The 23,771-nt window shown below is 44.3% G+C and overlaps 1 protein-coding gene across 1 annotated transcript in view; it reads left to right on the forward strand.

The window, feature by feature from the left end:
- The window catches only part of LOC138284406 (mucin-2-like), a 1,072,535-nt gene that overhangs the window by 45,585 nt on the left and 1,003,179 nt on the right, over positions 1–23,771 (forward strand). Inside the window, exon 3 of the mRNA XM_069223143.1 lies at positions 17,887–18,148. Coding sequence (XP_069079244.1) covers positions 17,887–18,148 — 262 coding nt within the window. The remainder of the gene's footprint in view (positions 1–17,886; positions 18,149–23,771) is intronic.

Genomic DNA, 23,771 nt, shown 5'->3' on the forward strand with positions numbered 1-23,771 from the left:
GCAACAAAACGATCACAAACAGCTCCTGCTAGCTCAGTTCATGTGTCCTGGTAGACTTGAGGCTGTGAGTTGATTAGTAAGAGATTTAGAAGCAGAGTGAGGAAGAAGCAGCATATACTGGGGTGGAGCGATGGTGCCAAGACATCTACAGCTGTGGGGAATTCGTCTCCTGAGCTATGAAGTGTGAGGCCGGCATGTGGGAGCCATGCAGCCTTTGCTAATGCTTATGAAGCAAGTAATTAAGCAATGGCAAAGGCAAAATTAAACCAAGCTATTGCCAACTACAGTGAAGGGTTGGATGGGGGAGTAATTAGGGTGGGGCAGTAAAATTGGTGGCAGGAGGGAACATATCCCGCACTGGAAAGTGTTGGGAACAGAGAGAAGGGGTGGTGACATCAGGAGGAGAGTTTACAGCTGGGACTAATTGATGTCCAGAGTCTCTGTGCACTGAGCTGGGCAAAAACATCACAAACACTGCCTAAATTGTTCTTGTCCTGCTAAGCATAACAAAAGGCTTGTGCGCGTAGGCTCCCGGGGCTGAGACTTCATATACCAGAGTCATTGCAGTGCAGATGACCAGCTGTGGACAGGCGCTGTGCTGATAAAAGGTACATGGTGGTGAAACATGAAAGTGGCACCATGACAAGATTTACAGGCCTATTTTCAATTGTGCTGGAAATCAAAAGCAGGGGGGCAGCTGTTCTGAAAGGAAAGCCTTTCCATGTCCCTGTGATGAAACAAAAGAAATAAATAGTGCAGGAGCAAGGCTAACTGCACATAAGTAGAAGAGTACAAGTACTGGGCATTGCTTGAGTGATCAACCAATGAAAATGTTGGACAAATAATAAAGGTAACCACTTGGAAGCAAGGACACAGAAACAAACAAATGACAAGCAAGAGGTGGACTTGAAGCTCACAGTACAGTGTATTCAAAAAATGTGTAACAGATCTCGAAAGCTTGATCGAAAAAATGACCATAGTGATTTGTGTCTGAAATGTCTAGTATTAAAGACTGAATATAACTGCAATAAAGATTTTCAAATTTGATTTTCAAATATGGTTGGAGAAGCTGCAATGTTTTTCCCGTCCTGTATTTCTTAAACATAATTCAGTTATTAGCCTTAGCTGGACATTTTCTGCATGTGAGTTTTCACATTAAAACCATGATTTCACATCCCCTTTTTCTAACTGTCATTGCGTTTCAAAGCCTCAAAGAAAAGTATTTAAAATGACCTGTAGAGTATGGCTCTAAAGGTGCCAACTAGAACTTGCAATGAAATATTGTCAGTTTGTAGTGAAGAGCTATGAGAGTGATTTAAATGTAAGAAAAGCAGGAAACTACAGTACAAAGCTTAGGTCAATACGTGGAATCTGCATTAAAGTATTCTCACTCAATAAAACCTTGAGTGTCTCCATATCAGAGGAAGCTGGGTTTGCCCTGAAGAAGTAATATTTATGATTGTGTACAGCAAGCTCAAATATCAAGGAAAAGTTGCAAAATGCAAAACGTTGTGTACATTTAGCCAGTGGGGCTTGGTATATTCACTAGATGTTGTGTGATGGATATGGAAAGTGTGCAAGGCTTTTATGTATTGGAGGCAAAGCTGAATACAACATTAGTTTCACACCAAAATTATATATTAGTATTCGGTCAGGAAGTATTAGGTTGAAGGTAGTTTAAAGGCAGGTTCTTTCTGAACAAATGACTTTTAAAGATTATCGCCCAGATTTAAGAAGACCTAGCGCCTTCTTGCGTCACATTAGCCTCATTTTTTTATGCTAATGTGGCCAAACAAGGCCAAAATGGCAGTGCCATACTTACAAAGTGGCACAATGCATGAATTGCACCACTTCTTAACCCCTTGCGCCACAGTATGCCTGCGCCATGCATAATGTATGAAATGGGGGACTGTTCCCTCGTTGGAGGGCCCTTAAAAATGGCACAAAGAAATCTGCACAGAGCAGGCATTAAAAGGAGGCACACCATTATTTATAATGGGCCATTGAAGGATTTGCATCAATATTTTTTATATCATCCTGCAAAGTGCCAAACTAGCGTCAACACTTTTGATGCTAGTTCTGTAACTACCTCTATGGTGAGCCATATCTTTAACATGGCACACACATGACGGCGTTAAGGCGTGCACAAAAAAGTAGAGCTGCATTGGATGCAGCAGCACTTTTCTTAAATCTTCCCCTATTTCTTCTAACTTACTTTTGTTTCGTATGTATCTTCACTGTTGTTACATAATAAGTGTATACATTATAATACATTAAAGCCCTAATTACGAGTGGCCCAGTATATTTCAACCTCTGTAAAAATACCCGTTTGTTAAGGGATCCCAATTATAAATTTGCCAGAATTTATTGCACCCAGTACTTTCTGACTGTGAGAAAGACTGACTCCCAAAAGGTAACAGGAATCAGTAGTTCAAGAGGCTGCTCTACATAGTGCAGTTATTGATGCTGCATGAGATCTGATGGAATGTATATGGATTCTTTGAAGAAAGCTTGTTTCATAGGCTTGATAACAACGAGTGCAGGAGATGATCCATCTGATAAAGGTAGCTTTGTATGAATTCTTAACAAATTTCACTAAAGGTGAGCACAAACTCAGTTCTGAAATGGTGAGTGTTTATTCAAGGTAAAACTGTATACTCTTTGAGCTTCAACACTATGTAAGTCCCTATAAGGAGGTCACGTGTGAGAACAATGTTCAAAGTGTGGAAGAAGCCTTTTTAGTTCCTCAAGTATCTGCTGCATATTGTGAAGTTAAAGTGAGGAAGTGAGGATATAGTCTAAGATAGGGCTTATAACTCATAATGTTTCATGTGGATTTAATTCCACAAAGAAGTGATCAAAGAAAATCTTTCATCAAATAAAAGAAGTGGGATTACACTTATTTCAATGTTTTTTACTACTTTATCAGCCTTGCAGAGGTCCTCAGATTGGGAATAAAAGTCAAAAGGCTATGTTCAAAAAGAAAAGTAATGGAAAATGAGTCATGAGCTTATATGATTTTCCTGAGTGCCTTTACAGGCAATACAAACTGATGCCATTTAGTTCTATGCTTAAACTTCACCTTTAAATTTTTGTTGCCACTAATCAATGATTACGATAAGGAAGGTAATGGTGGAGCCCTGTAGACTCAGGAGCAGAGTTTTGCCTCAGTCAATGTGCAAGAGAACTGAAGCTTGTACTGTCAATCAATCAGTCAGGAATTTGTAAAGCGCACTACTCACCCGTGAGAGTCTCAAGGCGCTGAGGTGTAGAAAGTGTTTTATGAAAACTAAAAGGGTTAGTTTTTATAGAACTAGTCAGACTTTATCCTTTATTAGTTGTTTAAATGAAGATCAGTGATGGGTAAGGAAGACCGAGACCTAATTTGTGGTGGAGAGCAAAAGGATAAAGCAATATAATTGCACACTATTAAGCCAATCTGGCACTGAATCTTAATAAAAAGGGTTAGATTTCATAAACTATTCAGAATTTCTTTGGTATTTATTGTTTAAAGGAAAGTTAGGGACAGGTAAGGAAGAATTTGAGAGAAAGTAGCCTCTTTCTAACCTTGTTACCCCCACTTTTGGCCTGTTTGTGAGTGTATGCAAGGGTGTTTTCACTGTCTCACTGGGATCCTGCTAGCCAGGGCCCAGTGCTCATAGTGAAAACCCTATGTTTTCAGTATGTTTGTTATGTGTCACTGGGACCCTGCTAGTCAGGACCCCAGTGCTCATAAGTTTGTGGCCTATATGTATGTGTTCCCTGTGTGGTGCCTAACTGTCTCACTGAGGCTCTGCTAATCAGAACCTCAGTGGTTATGCTCTCTCATTTCTTTCAAATTGTCACTAACAGGCTAGTGACCAATTTTACCAATTTACATTGGCTTACTGGAACACCCTTATAATTCCCTAGTATATGGTACTGAGGTACACAGGGTATTGGGGTTCCAGGAGATCCCTATGGGCTGCAGCATTTCTTTTGCCACCCATAGGGAGCTCTGACAATTCTTACACAGGCCTGCCACTGCAGCCTGAGTGAAATAATGTCCACGTTATTTCACAGCCATTTTACACTGCACTTAAGTAACTTATAAGTCACCTATATGTCTAACCTTTACCTGGTAAAGGTTAGGTGCAAAGTTACTTAGTGTGAGGGCACCCTGGCACTAGCCAAGGTGCCCCCACATTGTTCAGGGCCAATTCCCCGGACTTTGTGAGTGCGGGGACACCATTACACGCGTGCCCTACATATAGGTCACTACCTATATGTAGCTTCACAATGGTAACTCCGAATATGGCCATGTAACATGTCTATGATCATGGAATTGCCCCCTCTATGCCATCCTGGCATAGTTGGCACAATCCCATGATCCCAGTGGTCTGTAGCACAGACCCTGGTACTGCCAAACTGCCCTTCCTGGGGTTTCACTGCAGCTGCTGCTGCTGCCAACCCCTCAGACAGGCATCTGCCCTCCTGGGGTCCAGCCAGGCCTGGCCCAGGATGGCAGAACAAAGGACTTCGTCTGAGAGAGGGTGTTACACCCTCTCCCTTTGGAAAATGGTGTGAAGGCAGGGGAGGAGTAGCCTCCCCCAGCCTCTGGAAATGCTTTCTTGGGCACAGATGTGCCCAATTCTGCATAAGCCAGTCTACACCGGTTCAGGGGACCCCTTAGCCCTGCTCTGGCGCGAAACTGGACAAAGGAAAGGGGAGTGACCACTCCCCTGACCTGCACCTCCCCTGGGAGGTGTCCAGAGCTCCTCCAGTGTGCTCCAGACCTCTGCCATCTTGGAAACAGAGGTGCTGCTGGCACACTGGACTGCTCTGAGTGGCCAGTGCCACCAGGTGACGTCAGAGACTCCTTCTGATAGGCTCTTTCAGGTGTTAGTAGCCTATCCTCTCTCCTAGGTAGCCAAACCCTCTTTTCTGGCTATTTAGGGTCTCTGTCTCTGGGGAAACTTTAGATAACGAATGCAAGAGCTCATCCGAGTTCCTCTGCATCTCTCTCTTCACCTTCTGCCAAGGAATCGACTGCTGACCGCGTTGGAAGCCTGCAAACCTGCAACATATTAGCAAAGACGACTACTGCAACTCTGTAACGCTGATCCTGCCGCCTTCTCGACTGTTTTCCTGGTGGTGCATGCTGTGGGGGTAGTCTGCCTCCTCTCTGCACTAGAAGCTCCGAAGAAATCTCCCGTGGGTCGACGGAATCTTCCCCCTGCAACCGCAGGCACCAAAAAGCTGCATTACCGGTCCCTTGGGTCTCCTCTCAGCACGACGAGCGAGGTCCCTCGAATCCAGCAACTCTGTCCAAGTGACTCCCACAGTCCAGTGACTCTTCAGTCCAAGTTTGGTGGAGGTAAGTCCTTGCCTCACCTCGCTAGACTGCATTGCTGGGAACCGCGACTTTTGCAGCTACTCCGGCCCCTGTGCACTTCCGGCGGAAATCCTTTGTGCACAGCCAAGCCTGGGTCCACGGCACTCTAAACTGCATTGCACGACTTTCTAAGTTGGTCTCCGGCGACGTGGGACTCCTTGGTGCGACTTCGGGTGAGCACCATTTCATGCATCCTCGTAGTGCCTGTTTTTGGCACTTTTCCGGGTGCTACCGGCTGCTAAGAGGGCTCCTTGTCTTGCTCGACATTCCCTCTACCTCCTGGTCCAATTTGCGACCTCCTGGTCCCTCCTGGGCTACAGCAGCGTCCAAAAACGTTAATCGCATGATTTGCAGCTAGCAAGGCTTGTTGGCGTTCTTTCGGCGGGAAAACACTTCTGCACGACTCTCCACGGCTAGTGGAATCCGTCCACCAAAGGGGTAGTCTCTAGCCCTTTTTGTTCCTGCAGAAACCTCAGCTTCTTCTGTCCAGTAGAAGCTTCTTTGCACCCACAGCTGGCATTTCCTGGGCATCTGCCCATCTCCGACTTTCTTGTGACTTTTGGACTTGGTCCCCTTGTTCCACAGGTACCCAAGATTGGAAATCCATCGTTGTTGCATTGTTGGTTTGTGTCTTTCCTGCATTATTCCTCTATCACAACTTCTTTGTCCTTAGGGGAACTTTAGTGCACTTTGCACTCACTTTTCAGGGTCTTGGGGAGGGTTATTTTTCTAACTCTCACTATTTTCTTATAGTCCCAGCGACCCTCTACAAGGTCACATAGGTTTGGGGTCCATTTGTGGTTCACATTCCACTTTTGGAGTATATGGTTTGTGTTGCCCCATCCCTATGTTTCCCCATTGCATCCTATTGTAACTATACATTGTTTGCACTGTTTTCTAAGACTATACTGCATATTTTTGGTATTGTGTACATATATCTTGTGTATATTTCCTATCCTCTCACTGAGGGTACACTCTAAGATACTTTGGCATATTGTCATAAAAATAAAGTACCTTTATTTTTAGTATAACTGTGTATTGTGTTTTCTTATGATATTGTGCATATGACACTAAGTGGTACTGTAGTAGCTTCACACGTCTCCTAGTTCAGCCTAAGCTGCTCTGCTAAGCTACCATTATCTATCAGCCTAAGCTGCTAGACACCCTATACACTAATAAGGGATACCTGGGCCTGGTGCAAGGTGCAAGTACCCCTTGGTACTCACTACAAGCCAGTCCAGCCTCCTACAGAATTAGACCTAGTTTTTGGTGGAGTAGATAAGTAAGACACAAAATGCAAAACAAATCCAACACTAATTTATAAAAGTGGGAACAAATGTCTTTCTTTCAAATGAAACCAATACAACAAAAATTCAATGTAGGGAGACGAAGATATGAATTTTTAAAGAATAAATGTAAAATTATCCTTCCCCTGCTTAAAAGAGAAAAGCGCCAACTGTGGACACCGGGCTGCGCCTGACTGGGACAAAGTCAAAGATTGAGGCTGAACGCAATGGAGTCCATGTCGGATACACTGAGCGGTAGGCCTTGGCCAAAAATTTCCTTTGGACTTAGGGCCTGATTTAGATCTTGGCGAAGAGAATACTTCATCACAAAGGTGACAGAGATCCCATCCGCTGTATTACAATCCCATTATATCCTATGGAGATGGCAATATGGCGGACAGGATATCTGTCACGTTTGTGACGGAGTATTTCCTCCACCAAGATCCAAATCAGTCCCATCGTCTCCTTTCTGGAGCTTTTTTTCTTGTCGTCCGAAGGGGCTCATCATCAGGCTGGCTTGTGATGTTACGACAATGGCTTGGCTCATCGCAATGCCCCAGTCTACTCCTGAAGTTCTTGTCAACATCATAAAGCTTCAGAACTTCAGCGGAACGAATCTGAAACTCAAGCCGGGTCATAGTTCGACGTCGCCGGCTTGAGTCTCATTGATGGGTTGGTAACCGTATGGAACTTTTTTCCAAAGTTGCTCCAACTTCTCCAAATTTCCGTGCATTCTTCCAGAAGAATATTTTGGGGTCTTGCAATGTCCGTAAACTTGATCCATGGTTCCAGAAGCTCTGAGTTGCTCTCTGGGGTTGGGTCTACAATTCCCACAATTCACCTGGTCAATTCTTTAACATCCCACTGGACGCTGGTCAGCTTGACTCTTCTTGCAGAACTTGATGCAGGGGACTCGTAGTAGCTCCTTTGTATGTGTTGCTTACAGGGACTCCACTCCTGAATCTTTAGAAGCAAGGCAAAGACCTTCTTGAGATAAAGCCCAGAGTGTGCAGCAGGTGCATTCCTTGTGGGTGCAGTACTTCCTGGTGCAGACCAGGGGTTCAGTAGGGCAGTCCTTCTTCTATTGATTTCTTCCAGCAGGCATCTGAGTGGCTGGGCAGTTCTTCCATATTTATGCAGGTTTCTGGGTTGGCAAGCATGGGTTCACCCCTGACCAATGAGGTACATGGTACCACCTTCTGTGATTACCACTTCCTGCGAAGTGTGGCACATTTTAATCCCAGAAAGCACTGTTTCTTAATAATTCAAGATGGAGAAAGTCTCTCCTGGATGTGCTGGTCTGGTTAAGCCTACTAACAGGTGGGCTTACATTCCCCTACACTACTCTTCCAGCTCCTCTCCCAATTTAATTACAAGGGCTCCCATCTGGCTGGGGGTGCAGGAAATGGGAGAAGTGTGGTTTTTGTCCACACTGTCTTTCCCTCTTTTCACCACCCAGCCCCTTCCCGCAATCTGATGTTGTAGTTCTCCACCGACCAGATACTCCCTTTGTCTCAGCCCAGGCCACTCCACACTTCATTAGGGTAGCTTGACTTGGCCTGACACAGGCTGACCAATCAGGAAAGACTACTACAGGGCTCATTCTAACTTGGCAAACTGTTGGATTCATTCTAGCTATTGAGTTGATTCTTGAATTGTATTTCTAGCTCACACCTATCCAAAGTAAGACATTAATTTAAAATAAAGCTTTCTCATGTTAGCCTATGCACTACAATGGGGAAAAACTGAATTGGCAGTTTTCCCTCACCTGAACTTACACAACAACCTTTATAATGGCCCTCCTTTTACCTAGGTTGCTCCCTACCCTTGGGGCATCTAGGGCAGACATTAGGGTGACTTATATGTAAAGATAAGGTAGTTGAAGACTTCAGAATTACTTTTAATTCCAAAGTCAAATTTCACTTAGTTTTATTTCAAAAGCAGCCAGCAAGGTAGGGATGCCCTTAAAATAACATCAGGCACCACAGCAGTACACACGTAGGTGCCTTAACTCAACTGGGGTCCCCAAACCTACATGTTCTACCATATACTAGGGACATATAAGTAGGCTGTCAGAGCCAATTATATTTATGCCTAATTACCATTTAAATAGAGCAGCAGAGCCCAGGGAACAATCAGAGTGAGTAACCACCAGTACCAGTCAAAAACTAGGGGTGATCAAGGTCAAAGATGACTTTCTCACAGCCTCTTTAAGGGATGACATACCTGAAGGAGAACCAGCTACTCAACACCTCCCAATTCGCCTTCCACAGCAGTCACAGCACTGAAACTGCACTGATTTCAGCCACTGACAGCATCCAAACCATCTTCAATTGAGGAGAAATAGCAGCTTTGACCCTTCTCGACCTCTCAGCAGCTTTCAACACCGTCTCCCATCACATGCTGATCGAAAGACTCCTCCACATAAGCATTCAAGGGGATGCGTTCAGATAGATCACCTCGGTTCTCACCAGAAGAACCCAGAGGATCCACACCCTACCTTCAAAGTCTGAACCTAAGGAGATCACCTGCAGTGTCCATCAGGGCTCATCCCTCAGCCCCATACTCTTCAACACATATATGACCCCGCTGGCCAACATTGTCAGATCCCACAGTGTCAATATAATTTAATGTGCAGAGGACACCAAACTCATTCATTCACTCACTGACGACTCCTCCACCACCAGAACCAACTTCCACAGATGTATAACAAGTATCGCTGACTGGATGAAGAACAACTGCCTGCAGCTGAACACAGACGAGACAGAAGTATTGATCTTTGGCAATAGCAGCAAAACATGGAAAGACTCTTGGTGACCATCAGACCTAGGACTCCCACCCACTCCCTCCGACCATGCCAAAAACTTCAGAATCATCATTGACAACAAGCTAACCATGAAATCACAGATCAATACCGTCTCCTCCGCCTGCTTCCTCTCTTTGTGTATGCTACATAAGATCCTCAAGTGGCTACCCCTGCTCGTGAGAGGCACTGTGACACAGGCCCTCATCACCAGCCAACTGTACTGCGGAAACCCCCTCTACGTAGGAATCGGCACACTCCTCCTGCAGAGACTTCAGACCATAGAGAACACAACAGCAGGAATCATCCACGGCTTCCCCTGACGAAACCACATCACACCCCACCTCAGGCAGCTCCACTGGCTCGCGCTACTGAAGAGATGCCATTTCAAGCTGCTGACCTACCATTTAAGGCTCTACACAGCTAAGGACCCACATACCTTAACCACTGCCTGCACTTCCACCAGCAGTAGAGAAGACTACGCTCTGTCTCCCTTTCACTTGCCCATACACCCCTCATCTAGCAAAACAGAAGTGGAGGATGCTCTTTCTCTCACATCACATCAAAAACGTGATACAGTCTCCCCATGCACCTCTGGACTACCACCTCACTTCCTGAATTCTGAATGTCCCTCTAGAATTAGCTGTTCGAATAAGTCTCCAAGACCTGCAAGCACCTGGATACCCTATCGGGTGAATATCCACGCTTTATGAATCCTGATTGATTGATTGATGGGATGTCCTCAAAATGATTGCGTTATTAAGTCAATTGGTTAAAAATGCCCAGGCTGTGGATGGCTTACCCCATCTCCTGTGGATGTGATGAATAATTACAAAGGGAAGCTCTATAAAGTTGCCCCAGTTTATATTCACAGTCTCAGTCATGTATACAGTGGACCCACTAACCTGAAACTTTAAAGTCAACCTCAAAATTAAGCAAGCAGAAACCCTCAGACATATGCCAATTCTAGGAAGATTCGGCATGCAACTGGCATTGCCCTGGATGCCACCGCCTTGGGCTTGTGTCCCACATTGCTTTGAAATGCCTTTGATCCTTCTCACCAAAATAATTTGCCCGCTTTCCTGTGTTTTGGCCTTTCTACATTCTCTGCCATTGGGAGCCACACAAATTTTGGTCTTATAGCAAAACACACACAAAATGTCAAACTATGTAAGATTAAATGAGAGGTGTTTTGAGCTCATGGTTATTTGAAACATCCTTATTTTACTATCTGTAATGCTTCTGAGATTCCTTGTACGCAGCAGCCAAAGTTAAGTGACTATTTCACAATTTTTGAGACCCAGACAGCACAATTCAACAAGTCTTACAACACTTTACCAATTAATAAAAAAAAGATGTAATTATCAAGATCTTTGGGGAACAAATGGAAAGCCAGTCCCTTTTGTTGAGTATCAATTATCCTTCATAATGGGTCTGCAAAAGATCTGAGGCACTAGCAGCACACTGCTCCACTGGAGCATGATTTTTGTTGACGCTCAGTTGGTGCAGTGCGCCAGCCCATATTTACAAGCCCAGGCAAAGCCACCTTGCGTGGCTTTTCATGGCCTTGTAAATATGAACCCCTTTCACACATAAAAGCATGAAAGCGGCATTCCATGGGAGTTGCTTTGGTATTCACATGCAACACCCATGGAACTGGGAGGAACCTGATGCTTTCCCAGATTTACAAGTTTGGGAATACGTTAAATTCCTACACCGCCTTATGGGTAATGTACGAATGATGCAACTATGAGGAATATCTTTATTTTTCTGCGTTTTTAGGTCGAGCACGCAAGCGCTTTGACCTGTTGTAAGTATTGTGGATTTTTAACCACGCTCACCTCATGCCCATCACTTTCATTTGTTTGTGGCCTTGCCTTTCAAAAATAACTTGATGTCATTGGTAAATGCTTTACGTTTGTCCCGCCTTGGGGTGGGATTTGTTACCGCCTTGCAGACTGACCCTGTTGCGTGGATTATTGCACAATTACCGATATACTTCAGCGTGGGTGAACTACTTTTTTCTTATGTCTGCTCTCCATGGCTGCCTTTGCGCTCACAGTGCCCAGAGCGCAAACCTGATCGGCGGTATTGGAGAGCCACTCACATTGTCTACACTGTTGCCTAATAAAAGTAATTTCATTTTTGCTTTTGGCTTTTATTTGCGTGATCTGTAGGTTACCGGTTTTCTTCACGGATAATGCATGGTAAATATTTATGTAATTGATTTTTAATAGTGCTAGTGCTTTCAGGCACATCGGAAAGCATTTTTTTCTTTTGTCTGCACTCCATGACTGCTAAGTCCCTCACAGCGCTCAGAGTGTGAATTCGATCGGCAGTATTGAATCACTGCTCACATTGTTTTCACTGTTAGCTAGAAAGAGTCATTTCATGTTTGCTTTCGGCTTTTAATCACGTGATCTGTAGGTTACAGGATTCCCTTCTTAGATAATTCATGGTAAATATTTCTGTGTTTGTTTTTCATTAGCGCTAGCACTTCAAGGCACATCGGAAAGCGTTTTTTTCAGGTCCTGAGGTGTGTTGAAAGCACCATCGTCCGCCATGCCTAGGCCAGCTGTACGCAGCATCACTGTGTCCAGTGTGTGAAATTAGGTCTCTGTGGAGTCAGAAACAGGGTGTAGGGACCTCCAGTGGTTTCATAGTCAAGATTTGACCCGGAGGTGGATATACAAAGCCGTTCTCTTTCAGAAAGAACATTAATCGCCAGAGTTATTTTGACATTTTAACATTACATGCACTCCGATCTGCTCAGTACATGTTAACATATTAACCCTCAGCAATAACTCAAAACTTACACTAGACAAAAGTACATTCGCTCTCCAGAAACAACATCAATCACCAGAGTTATTTTGACATTTTTATATTACATTAACTTTGTGATCTGCCTAGTACACGTTTTTTGCAGCAGCACAATAACCCTGTGTTCTTCCTTATCATTAGTCCAAGCTTCCACTTCTCTCACCAGAAAGAACATACATCTCCAGAGTTATGTTGACATTTTTATACTATATACACTGTGTGATCTGCCTAGCACACTTTCTTTGCAGCAGGCACATTTAACCGTCTGTGCTACCTTATGATGACTCTAAGCTTCCACTAGGCAAAAGTACATTATCTTAGGCGTCACTGTGTCCAGTGTGGAAAACTAGGTCGCTGTGGAGTCAGAAGCAGGGGGTAGGGACCTTGAGTGAGATTTGACCCAGAGGCGGAAATACAAAGCCGTTTTCTGTCTAGAAAGAACATTAATCGCCAGAGTTATGTTTACATTTTTACATTAGATTCACGCTAAACAGAAACGAAAAACAAAAACAGCTGTAACAGCAAGCTGAACATATATACGCTTAATATAGCTTCAAAATTATGTCGCATCAGTAATTAGTGCTTTAACATTTATATGCAGCAGCCGTGTTACTGCATAGCGCTTTTAAGTTGTTTTCTACTTTGAAGATGTTTGTTTTTTGGGCCTCCAGGAATAATGAGTTATTTGTTTGAGCACAATCTTACAATTTTACTGAACTCCTTAATTAATACCTGTGAAATTTGTGAACTAGAGCCGGTTCCAACCCCTGTGCAGACAGCCAACCCCAGCTGATGAGTTGTAGCTGCAGTACGTGATGAAAATACTCCGGAAAGGTGCTGAAATCTTGACTTTGCCACTATGATACACTACTATTCAAGAGGGCATTCCAACTGTAATATCGTAAAGTTGGAAGCCAGCCCTTGGACTAAAATTTGTAGAGTTGTTCACCTCCCTAGTTCAAATCGTGGTGCGCTCAATTATTTTATGTTTTTGCTTTGCATTCTGGGACTTGTAGTTTTATGTTTATAATGTGATACTCACGGGACACTAGCCCTTTAATAGCATTCATAGAGTTGTCCAGCTCCCTAGTTCAATGCATTATTCACTCGTTTCTGCTTTGCATTCTGGGACTTGTTTTTTAATTTTTATAACATGATACGAGCTGCAAGTACAAAGCAGAAACCTTACTAGAGGAACTAATGCAGGTGTTATAAAGAGGCGCCCATTGTGTTCAGTGGGCCTCTGGCTGCTTTGCAAGATTAGCATAAAAATTGTTGAAGCTAGACCTGCAAAGCACCCTACTTATAGATTCAACATCAGTTGCAAAAATCCAGATCAGTCTAGCAGAGAACTTTCATGCCGATGAGTAACTGATATATCAAATTGCAGACATAAGAAATGGAATCTCACTTATTTCAATGTTCTTACTAGTTTTAATATGCGCTGTGTGTTTCCCACTGATCTCGATATCAAAAATGTCTTCTTCTATGCAGTTCTCGTCAGAGAACGGACAGAAAAAACGTAGCAGCCACATATGAATGGGTATATCTACAATAATGCAAAAGACAGGCTGATCTAAAATATATCATCCCAATAACTATTTTTAGTTTTGGATTAGTAATGTTATCAAGTATTATATCGCAGAGAAGCCTTCTGCTTCCAATCAGTGAGGTAGGATCCTGGTCTTCATCATTGTAGGGTGGAAATTTGCAAAACTGGCCGAAACTCCATTTAATCTGATGCCTTAGATTTTTTTTCAGAATGGCTCAGAATGAGCGACAGTAAAAAAAGAAAATGGATCTATAGACATAGCAATGATTTTTATGATACTAATTTAGATAAGCAGCCAATAAACAAAAAATAAGATACGAGCTAAACCTCTGTAGGGGTTTATAATTTAAATACACAGCGCATTTGGCAACTGTGAATTCTTTGCTGTTGATAGCTACATTCCTGGTTAGGTTTCCGTGGGGACTAAGCGGTTTGCCACTGGTGTCTTTCAACAACTGAAATCCCAATTATCATTCTGTGTTAATTAGTTTCATTGTCATGCTTACTGGGGAACAATGAGAGAATATCATACGACTGTAACTGTCAGATGATGTTTATTTCAAAACTCAAGTTTTAATAGGTCTGCAAGGGTTGCACCTTGATCACAATCACAACAAATAGAACTGGATTTCAGGTACAGCATACATAAAATCTTCACAAAGGGCTATTTCCTTTGCTTGCTTTCTTTAGGTACATTTTGAAAGATCCACAAATCATGGGAAGGGTGATTTCTCTAAATAATGGTGCTAGTCCCATATTGCTGCCCATGGCAGTTCTGAGAATGTTAACTTAAATAAAATACTATCACCATACCTCTTCAAAAGTGTCAAAAATGTCATCAATGAACATGGGTGAGACGGTGACAGTGAATAATTATGGTAAAGTAAATCAGTTCTTCAACTTTACAGCAATTCATCTGAAGATCCTAGTACCCCACCACCTGCAGGCCAAACCTGACACCTGATATTACTTAATACTTGCTGTGATTCATCATCACCCTCTCCAGCTGAACTACACTAATGTCCTGTATATTAAGTCTTTACCTATTTAAAGCTTCCTACTTCAAGACTTTTCAAAACTAAGCTGCCAAACTTGTTTTTGATTGGAAGCCCATGATCATGCCATGCCTGAAGAATTTCACTGGCAGCCTGAAGATTCAAAATCTCACTAAAGGGTGTCCTGTTCAGGAAGAACGTCTTACATAGCAAGAACTCCACATATTTGAATTCCCATTGCAACAGAAACAAAAATACAAGGGAAGTGAGATTTTTGAATGGCATGCTTTCCCTCCACAGAAGCTCAACAAGAAAAGAACCTTGCGGCAGCCATGGCTCATCCATAGGGGCTGAGGGGCTACCCCCCTCACCTTCCGCCCCTCAGGAAGAGTGCTTGTCAGGATGAGCAAAGGTCAGCCTGGCACATACTCTTCATTTTCAGGTAAGGCAGCGGGGAGCTAGACATGCGCTAAATGCACATGCTCATTGCTGCATGAGCTGAACTTTGCTGGGCTGAGGATTTCACAGCTCCTGTGGGTGTGACCTCAGCAGCTCAGCAAAGGTCCTCAAGGCCCTCCCCACTCAGTGACAAGGATATAGTAAGGACTTTTTTAACTCAACAAGACTGCTGAATTTGGGGCAGCAGCACCTCTGCTTTCAGGTGACAGAGTAACTCCCACACCACTTGGCCGCTGTCTGCCCAACCCTCCCAGCTGTCTAGCAGCACCCTAATCAAACCCAAGTGGTAAAAGTGATTTGTAACAGTCTAGCAAATGGAATTCTGAAGACCCCTCAAGGGAATCATGGTGAACAAGCCTTATCTTTTTCTCTCCAAAATACAAGTCTCTTACACACACAGGAAAGAAAGGACATGTAGGATAGTTTCAATATATTTATTGAAAAGACTACATTCTATGATAAAATGCACAAGCTGCAATGATTAGGATAATAAGGAACACAAAACTCAGGATTGTGAAGACCAAAGATGTAAAGGTGAACAATGAAAACAGATTGCATTCAACATGAATATATACTTCCCACCTAAAGCCTATTTACTAGCCAATAGCAAGAGCATGGCAGTGTAAGCCAAATCTATCCATGTAGTGTCCATCAGAGGAACAGCCCACCCTTGTTTCCTTAGTACAAGGTCGGCCTCCAGTCTCTAGAGCAGGCTTAGTAGAGACACAAAGGCTGAGGTCGACTGCAAACTGACATGCAGTGTAGATGGAAAATCCTGGCTTGGAACCCTTCCTACCCTTTTTGTCCTACAAGATGTTTATTTAAGTGGCATGTTTTACTCTTGGAAAATAAGCCTAACACAGGTATGTACCTAATTGTTAGACTATTTGCACAGTCTTGTGGTGGCAATACCAAAATATTATCCTGTGTTTTTTGCATTTTGTTCTTGTCAACCCGGGGCAAAAGAAGAAAATGAAAATATGTCATGCATAACTCTGATAGTGAAGCTCTTGCAGAATTGTAACTGATTATGAAAAAAACATCACCAATAAAACAATCTGTGCTAAAATTAATAAAATCAAATGAAAGACAGAGCATATTATATGGGTGAAAGGGTACAGAAAGCAAGCTGAGCTAAGTCAAATACTGTGCCCAGGCAAGGAGCTAAAATAGACCCACAAGAAGGGGTAGTGTCACTCCTTGCCTCAGACCTGGGCACTTCATCTTTAAGCCCTGTACGTGTTCCCTCCTCCTTCCTAAAACTACTGCCCGCCACTGCCTTGTGGAACTTCTTTATCCTATTTAGGAGAGAAGAGAAACATGGTTTTCTATCTGTAAAAATCCCAAATCTCAGAATGAATTCGCATATACTTTGTGCTTTCTCTAATGCATCATTCTTACCTCATCTGCCTTGGGGTGTGATGCAAAAAGATGTGTCCCCTCTGGAAATATTTGACTTAGGCTGGCTGACTTACAGGTATATCATTGTACTTCTCAATATTGAGGTTAATAATGTTGAGATACAAGACAACTGAAAGGCAAAGACCAAAATATTGAAAGGTAAAAGAACATCAAGGAGGTACAGACTTATGATTCTTAACGCCACATCTACATACCTTGAAAACATGAGTTTTCTGAGGTAAGGCGCAATGCTGATGCTCAAAGAAAGCATGAGCTGTGCAAGTCCAGAGCAGCCCGCCTATCATCGCCAATGTCATTACATGTCTGCCAGCTGTGTGATTGAACAACTGAGGGCCTCATTACGAGTGTCGGAGGGGATTACTCCATTTCAAATGTGACGGATCTCCTGTCCGCCGTATTGCAAGTTCCATAGGTTATAATAGAACTATTAATATGGCGGGCGAGATATCCGTCACATTTGTAATGGAGTAACCCCCTCCGCCAAGCTCGGAATGAGGCCCATTGTCATCTTCAGACACACAGAGCCTGGTCAAACAATCAATGAGATGTGGAGGTCTTCATCAACAATGATGCACAGACATCATAATAATGTTACCAATGTACATATATGTGGAGTTAGATGCACAAAACCTATACACACCTTATGATACATTGGATTTGACATTTTGACTTTCATAGTTGTTTACTTTGACATTTCAGCTTGAATATTCAGGGGACATACTCATATATAAAGCTATGCAAAGGCACACAGCAGATCATGGTCCCCTAAATGTGATGACTGCACACAAGAGGCTTTGATATTCATGCATTTTTCCCAGCTGCTCCCCTTCCATCTCACCTTCTATTGACCCATCTACCACCTAACCTGTTAGTGATATGAAAGAGACTGTCAAATCCTGATGGCATTTTAAATGCTGACAAACATGTTTAAGAGTTTGGGGGCACTGTGGGCAGTTGTAAAGAATTGCCTGAAGCAAGGAGGAGGAGGTAAAATGGAATTTAACTAATATCTGGTGTGTGATATCCAGTAACTGTTGTGATTTATTTCATGCTACAGGAGTTCATCAATTGAACGCAGAGAACACTTTGAGTGAACAGTCTAAATAAGTCTGTTTGATGTGATATCCTCACTGTTAAAAAAGGAGCATTTATGCAGGTTGTTTTTATGTTTCCAGCCATGACCAGTTCTCACAACGGGCAAGTGTGCAGCACATGGGGCAACTTTCACATCAAGACTTTTGATGGGGATATGTTCCGCTTCCCGGGAGTCTGCAACTATGTCTACTCCTCACACTGCAAAAGCCACTACGAGGAATTCAATATCCAGATCAGACGCTCACTGCTAAACGATGTCCCCACCATCACCCACATCATCATGAAGATTGATGGCGTGGTCGTTGAGATGGAAAACAGCTCAATTATGGTGGACGGAAAGCTGTAAGTTTACAACATGGTGCAGCGCTTTCCAGAATAGTACCAACATGTGGCTTCTATAGTGTGGTTTCTGTGTTGTTAGCACTTAATAACACAACAATATGAATATTATGGTGTGTATTGTGATGTCAAATATTTTACAAGAGAAACATAATGCAGGTTAAAACATTTTTGTTTTAAAGACGCTACGTGCAATTATGTTCCAGAGTCCCTTTTCTCAAATCTAATGCAAAAGAAAACAGCTGCTTGGTCAGTATGCTTTGGTGGACTTGCCAACCGTCTGACGCTTATTTTATTTTATTTTTTAAAATATGTTTTTATTATTGGCAACATTCAAGTGAAATACAAGAGATTACATTATGTTTCAACACGCATTGTTCATAGCGATTATTTTGTTTGCACATTCTGCGAGTCCCATTCAAGTCCACCGTAACCCAGCTTGGGCATTACAGAGTTTATTTTCACGGTACGCAATCGTTTGACATGTGCAAAGTTATTAAAGAAACAAAGAGGTATAGCGAGAAAGACTAAACTAAGAAATAGAGTGGGCACGGTGGGCACAGGCAGATGGGGGGTGAGGGAGGCAGAGGAAGGGGGGGCGGCAGCAGGGAGAGCCAGGCGCCGGGGGGGGAGAACGGCGCCACCTCAAATCACGCTGCAAGTCCCGGCGCCCATCCCAGTGACACCGCCGCCCCCGCACACAACCGGTCTATCCCAGAACAACAGGGGTCCAGCCCGCCAGCAGGTTGAGGGCAGCGGCGTGTGGGCAGCGGATCAAAAGAGGAAGAAACAGCAGGACTCACCATCCACAAGTCTCATAAACATGCTGCGCATTTCAGCTCCCCAACGATGCATCTGGGGATTCATACGAGGAGTATTACAGTTTTTATATTGGTTTACCTCTTTCCCATGAGTGTCAGTTAACCTCTATAATAATGTTTTACATTTGCCGTCGAAGTGAGCTGCAGCTATCACAAATGAATTCCATACATCTAGGCCTTTAACTAGGATACCTTTATCCAGTAAGTTCTGTAGTGTCTGTGTTTCTGCTTTGGCCCAGCGTATTACCTCCTCTCGCCACTGGGCAACACTGGGAGCGCCCGGGGCCTTCCATTGCATGGCAATAAGGCGTCTATACAGCACCAATGCCAGGGCAATGCATTTATATGTTCGTTTGCGTTTCTTAGGGTGGGGTGTTATACCCCACACTTCGGGAGTTGGGGATAGTGTGGTGTTTGTCCATTCAGCAAGCAACGTTATTATGTCTATCCATGTGTTCCTAATCGGGAGACATTCCCATGTCATGTGATAAAAAGTGGCCTCTTCTGTGTCGCATCTGGGGCATGTCTGCGGTGATCGGGGAAACATATGTGTTATGCGGTGTGGTGCTAAATAAGTCTGATGCACATAATTAAACTGTGTGTCTCGGAAGCGGGGGTTACGTGAGACCTCGCAAATAATTTTCATCGCCTGTTCCCACGAGTTCAGTGTTAAGGGTTCCGGTAACACACGATCCCATTTATTTTTTGCTTGTTTCCTGTTTGTGTTGAATCCCCCCTGACCCAGCGCATGTTTGTCAGCTAATGCCTCATAAGTTTGAAGTTGCCCATCTTGGTAGATGTCCCCAAGTGTGTGTATACCTCTGCTACCCCAGGCGTTAAGTCCCACTTTGCCCGCTATTTTTGCCAGCGTCGGATGAGCCAATAGTGGGATCCTCGGGGAGTACTGCGGATCTTTTCCGCATTGCAGAGCGTACCGGCCCCAAGCCCAGTATGCGGTGGACAGCAGCATATTACTTGTGTGTCCCGGGCCAGTCCGATTCATGAGGTATTGCAGTACCTCCCCTCTGCCGAGATCCACCAACACCCTCCGTGCCTCCGCACCGGTGGGGTTTCCAATCCAGGTAGATATCCATTGTATCTGAGCAGCTGCGTAGTAAGCTTCAAATTTGGGGGCACCCAGCCCCCCCAGCTTAAGCGGTTGGAGCACTTTCATTAATGCGACACGTCTGCGGCCATTGCCCCATATTAGGTCCGTTAATAAGCTATTCAATAGTTTGAAAAAGGAGCCCGGCATTACCAAGGGCAATGCCATGAAATAATAGAGGAGGCGTGGCAGCACTATCATCTTTGGAATGGCTACTCTGCCCACAGGAGACAATGGGAGTGAGCACCAGAAGGGTAGGGAGCCCCTCGTTCACCTGACCACTTGGCCAAGGTTACCATCTCTTAGATCTTGACTATCATGGTATATATTTACACCTAGATATTTAAATGTGGTGTAGCACCATTTCAAGCCACCCGGGTTTGATAGCGTTCTAAGTGCTTCAGGGACCGGGTGCATAGGAAATATGCACGATTTTGCCCAGTGCACTGTTAACCCGGCCACTGCGCAAATTTTTTTTAGAAGTTCTAATAAGCCACTGCGCGAAATTTTTTTAGAAGTTCTAATAAGCCCGGAAGGGCCATCGCATGGTCTTGTAGAAAAATCAGCGCATCATCTGCATATAAGGAGACTATCTGGTGTGTCTGGCCATCTAGGACACCCCATATGGGGGCCATTATACGGAGACGGGCGGCCAGGGATTCAATGGCAAGTGCAAATAAGAGTGGGGATAGCGGGCATCCCTGTCTGGTGCCCCTTCCAATATTACATTTTTCGGAGATCGTGTCCCCCGTCTTAGCCCTAGCCGCTGGGCCAGTATACAATGTTCTCACCCAGCCGATGTATGTTTGCCCAAAGCCCATACGATTGAGTATTTCTGTTAGGAAGGGCCATTCCAGCGTATCAAACACTTTTTCTATGTCCAGTGAGACTGCCACTTGCTGCTCACCGTCTACCGGAAAATTTCCCATCAGGCGCAACAAATTCTTGATGTTGCTGAACGTACTGCGACCAGGTATGAAGCCTGCCTGGTCTTGATGAACAAGCTCTGATACACATGGGAGCAGGCGGTTGGCTAGTATCTTGCCGAGTAATTTGCAATCTGTATTTAGCAATGATAATGGCCTATATGAGCGAACATCCAATGGGTCCCGACCTGCCTTCGGCAATACTGCTATCAACGCTTCCCGGCATGTATCAGGGAGCTGGCCCCGCTCTAGAGCTTCCTTTAGCATTGTTAGATATGGGGCTAAAATCTGGGATTGAAACGTGCTGTAGTATTCAATAGGTATACCATCGCTGCCGGGTGCTTTGCCGTGCGTTAGCTGTTGTAGTGCACGTTGGATTTCAGCTATCTCTATCGGTCTGTCTAGCTCTGTTATTTGAGCGGCAGTCAGATGACTCAGGGTAATGCCGCTGAAGAAGTCGTTTAGTTGGGTGTTAGTTGGCGGTGGCCATGCTTGGCACAGCGAGCTATAGTACTCTCTGAAAGCGTTATTTATCTCTGCCTGTTTATTAACTATCTGCCCTGTTTCCAGACGGATAGCACCTATGGGGAGATTCCGGCGTTCATTATTTATAAGCCATGCTAATAATTTGCCGTATCTGTCGCCTTCTGCGTGTGTACGGGCCATATAGTGTCGGTAGTCGAAGTATCTGAGGCGACTATCTGTCTTGGTCCATTTAGAGCGCATGTTAGTGAGTTTCGCTAATGATATAGTGCCTTTAGCGAATTCGCATTCAGAGCATTGGATTTCTTGTTCCAATACTCGGAGTTCGCGCACTAATGTCTGACGTACTCCTACTGTGGTTGATATACATACCCCCCTTATAACTGTCTTATGAGCATCCCATTCAATAGCCCTGGTACTAGACGTCCCAGCATTCAACGTGAAATATGCTGAGATGTGCGTAGCTATATCCTTCCTGAATGGGGGGTCTTGTAATAATTGCGTTTGCAGTCACCAGGTTGGAATACATGAGCGGGTTCTGCCCCATCTTATTTGTGCTATGAGTGGACAGTGATCTGAGATTACCCTGGCGGACTACTCTGCGCTCATTATTTTATGTGTTAGGTTCTGTGAGGTGAGGATGAGGTCTATCCGGGTATGTAATTGATGTACTGGGGAATAATAGGAATATTCTCTTTCATGTGGATGCAAGTGCCTCCATATATCGGTCAGACGTCGCTCTTCCATCCATGTGCCTAGTATTAGAGAATTTTTTGTTGTCGGGGTGGCTACGATCAGTGGGTGTGACCTATCCTTATCTACGTGTGGAACACAGTTCATGTCCCCTCCCCATATGCATGATGTAGTTAGGTTGTTGGTTAATTGCGACACCGTTGTTTGTAAAAATTCGCCTTGCTTAATGTTCGGGACATAAAGTCCATTTATCACGATCTCTTCCCAATCCAACAGCCCCTTTAGTTGTTTAAACCTGCCATCCTTGTCTTTTATGCTGTGTTGTACTGTATAAGGAACACCCGGGGCTATCCAGACCAGCACCCCTCTGGCAAAGGATGAGTCGCCAACGTTATATATTGAGCCCGTCCAGCATTTTTCCAACCGAGCAGCCTCTGCAGGTGTAATGTGTGTTTCCTGTAATATTGCTATGTGTATTATGGTGGTGTTTTAGGTACGCATGTATTCTATGATGTTTGTTAGTTCCGGCCATGCCCTTCACATTCCAAGTTATTAAGTTATATATAGGTTCCTTATTCATTGTGTTGTGTAAAGCCGCAAAGAGCTATCTGATCAGTACTCCTTCCGACCGCCCCACCCCCACACCCCCCGTCGCGCCCCCGTCAGCCCACCCCAAACACTCCCCCCACCAGCCCACCAGCCCCCCGCACATCAAAGAGGAAAATAGAAACCCGTAGTGGGTTAAGAATAAGAAGGAAAAAGTAAAATATAACAACCAAAAGGATATTGCGGACAGTGTCCATTTGTTAAACAAAGTGGCACAACCGGTGCCTAAAGTGGCTTCCAGGGAAGTCAGGTCCATTCGGATACCGTTCAGGTGTAGGGGGTCATGGATTAATCGAGGTCGGGCCCTTGGATGGCCCACCTTCAGGATATGTCTTTGCCTCTGCAGTCCCATGCACATTTGTTCAGTTTTCAAAGATTCAGTCATTGCTTCTCATGTTCATGGCCGTTATCCTCTGAAGATCTCAGGGAGAGAGCCCCGATGTTGAGGGCGTGTTACACCTCAGTTGCTACCGCTACCGGAGAGGGGCCATGGACGCCAATCCTTCTCTTTTAAAGTTTGTCCGCCGATCGCAGCGTGAGGTCCGGACCTACCAGCAACGGGGAGGGGGATGGGCTTGTGTCTCCCCCGTGTCGTTGGTGTCCGTTTCGCTCCTGGTATCCAGCAATGCACAAGCAAATGAGTTGGTGTCTTTTAATATTTGTGCTTGGTCCAACGCCATTTGCGCTTTTGTGGGGCGGGAGGACGTTTTAGTTTTTTTTTTCTTGAGCTAGCGGTAGTCCATTCTTCGGATAGTATGTCTTCCTTGGCCGGATCGACCAATCCTTTAGCATGGATCCATGTCCATGCATCTTCAGGTGTGGGGAACATTAGGGTTTTCTCGTCCATGACGATGCGTAGTCGTGCTGGAAACATGAGGGAGTAAGTGATGCCCTTTTCTCGTAGCAACTGCTTGATCTTGATATACTCTCCTCTCCTGCGCTGTACCTCCATTGTGTCATCAGGGTAGGCCGTGACCCTACTATTTTCCAGC

The sequence above is a fragment of the Pleurodeles waltl genome, chromosome 3_1 (assembly GCF_031143425.1).
Source record: "Pleurodeles waltl isolate 20211129_DDA chromosome 3_1, aPleWal1.hap1.20221129, whole genome shotgun sequence".
NCBI lineage: Eukaryota > Metazoa > Chordata > Amphibia > Caudata > Salamandridae > Pleurodeles > Pleurodeles waltl.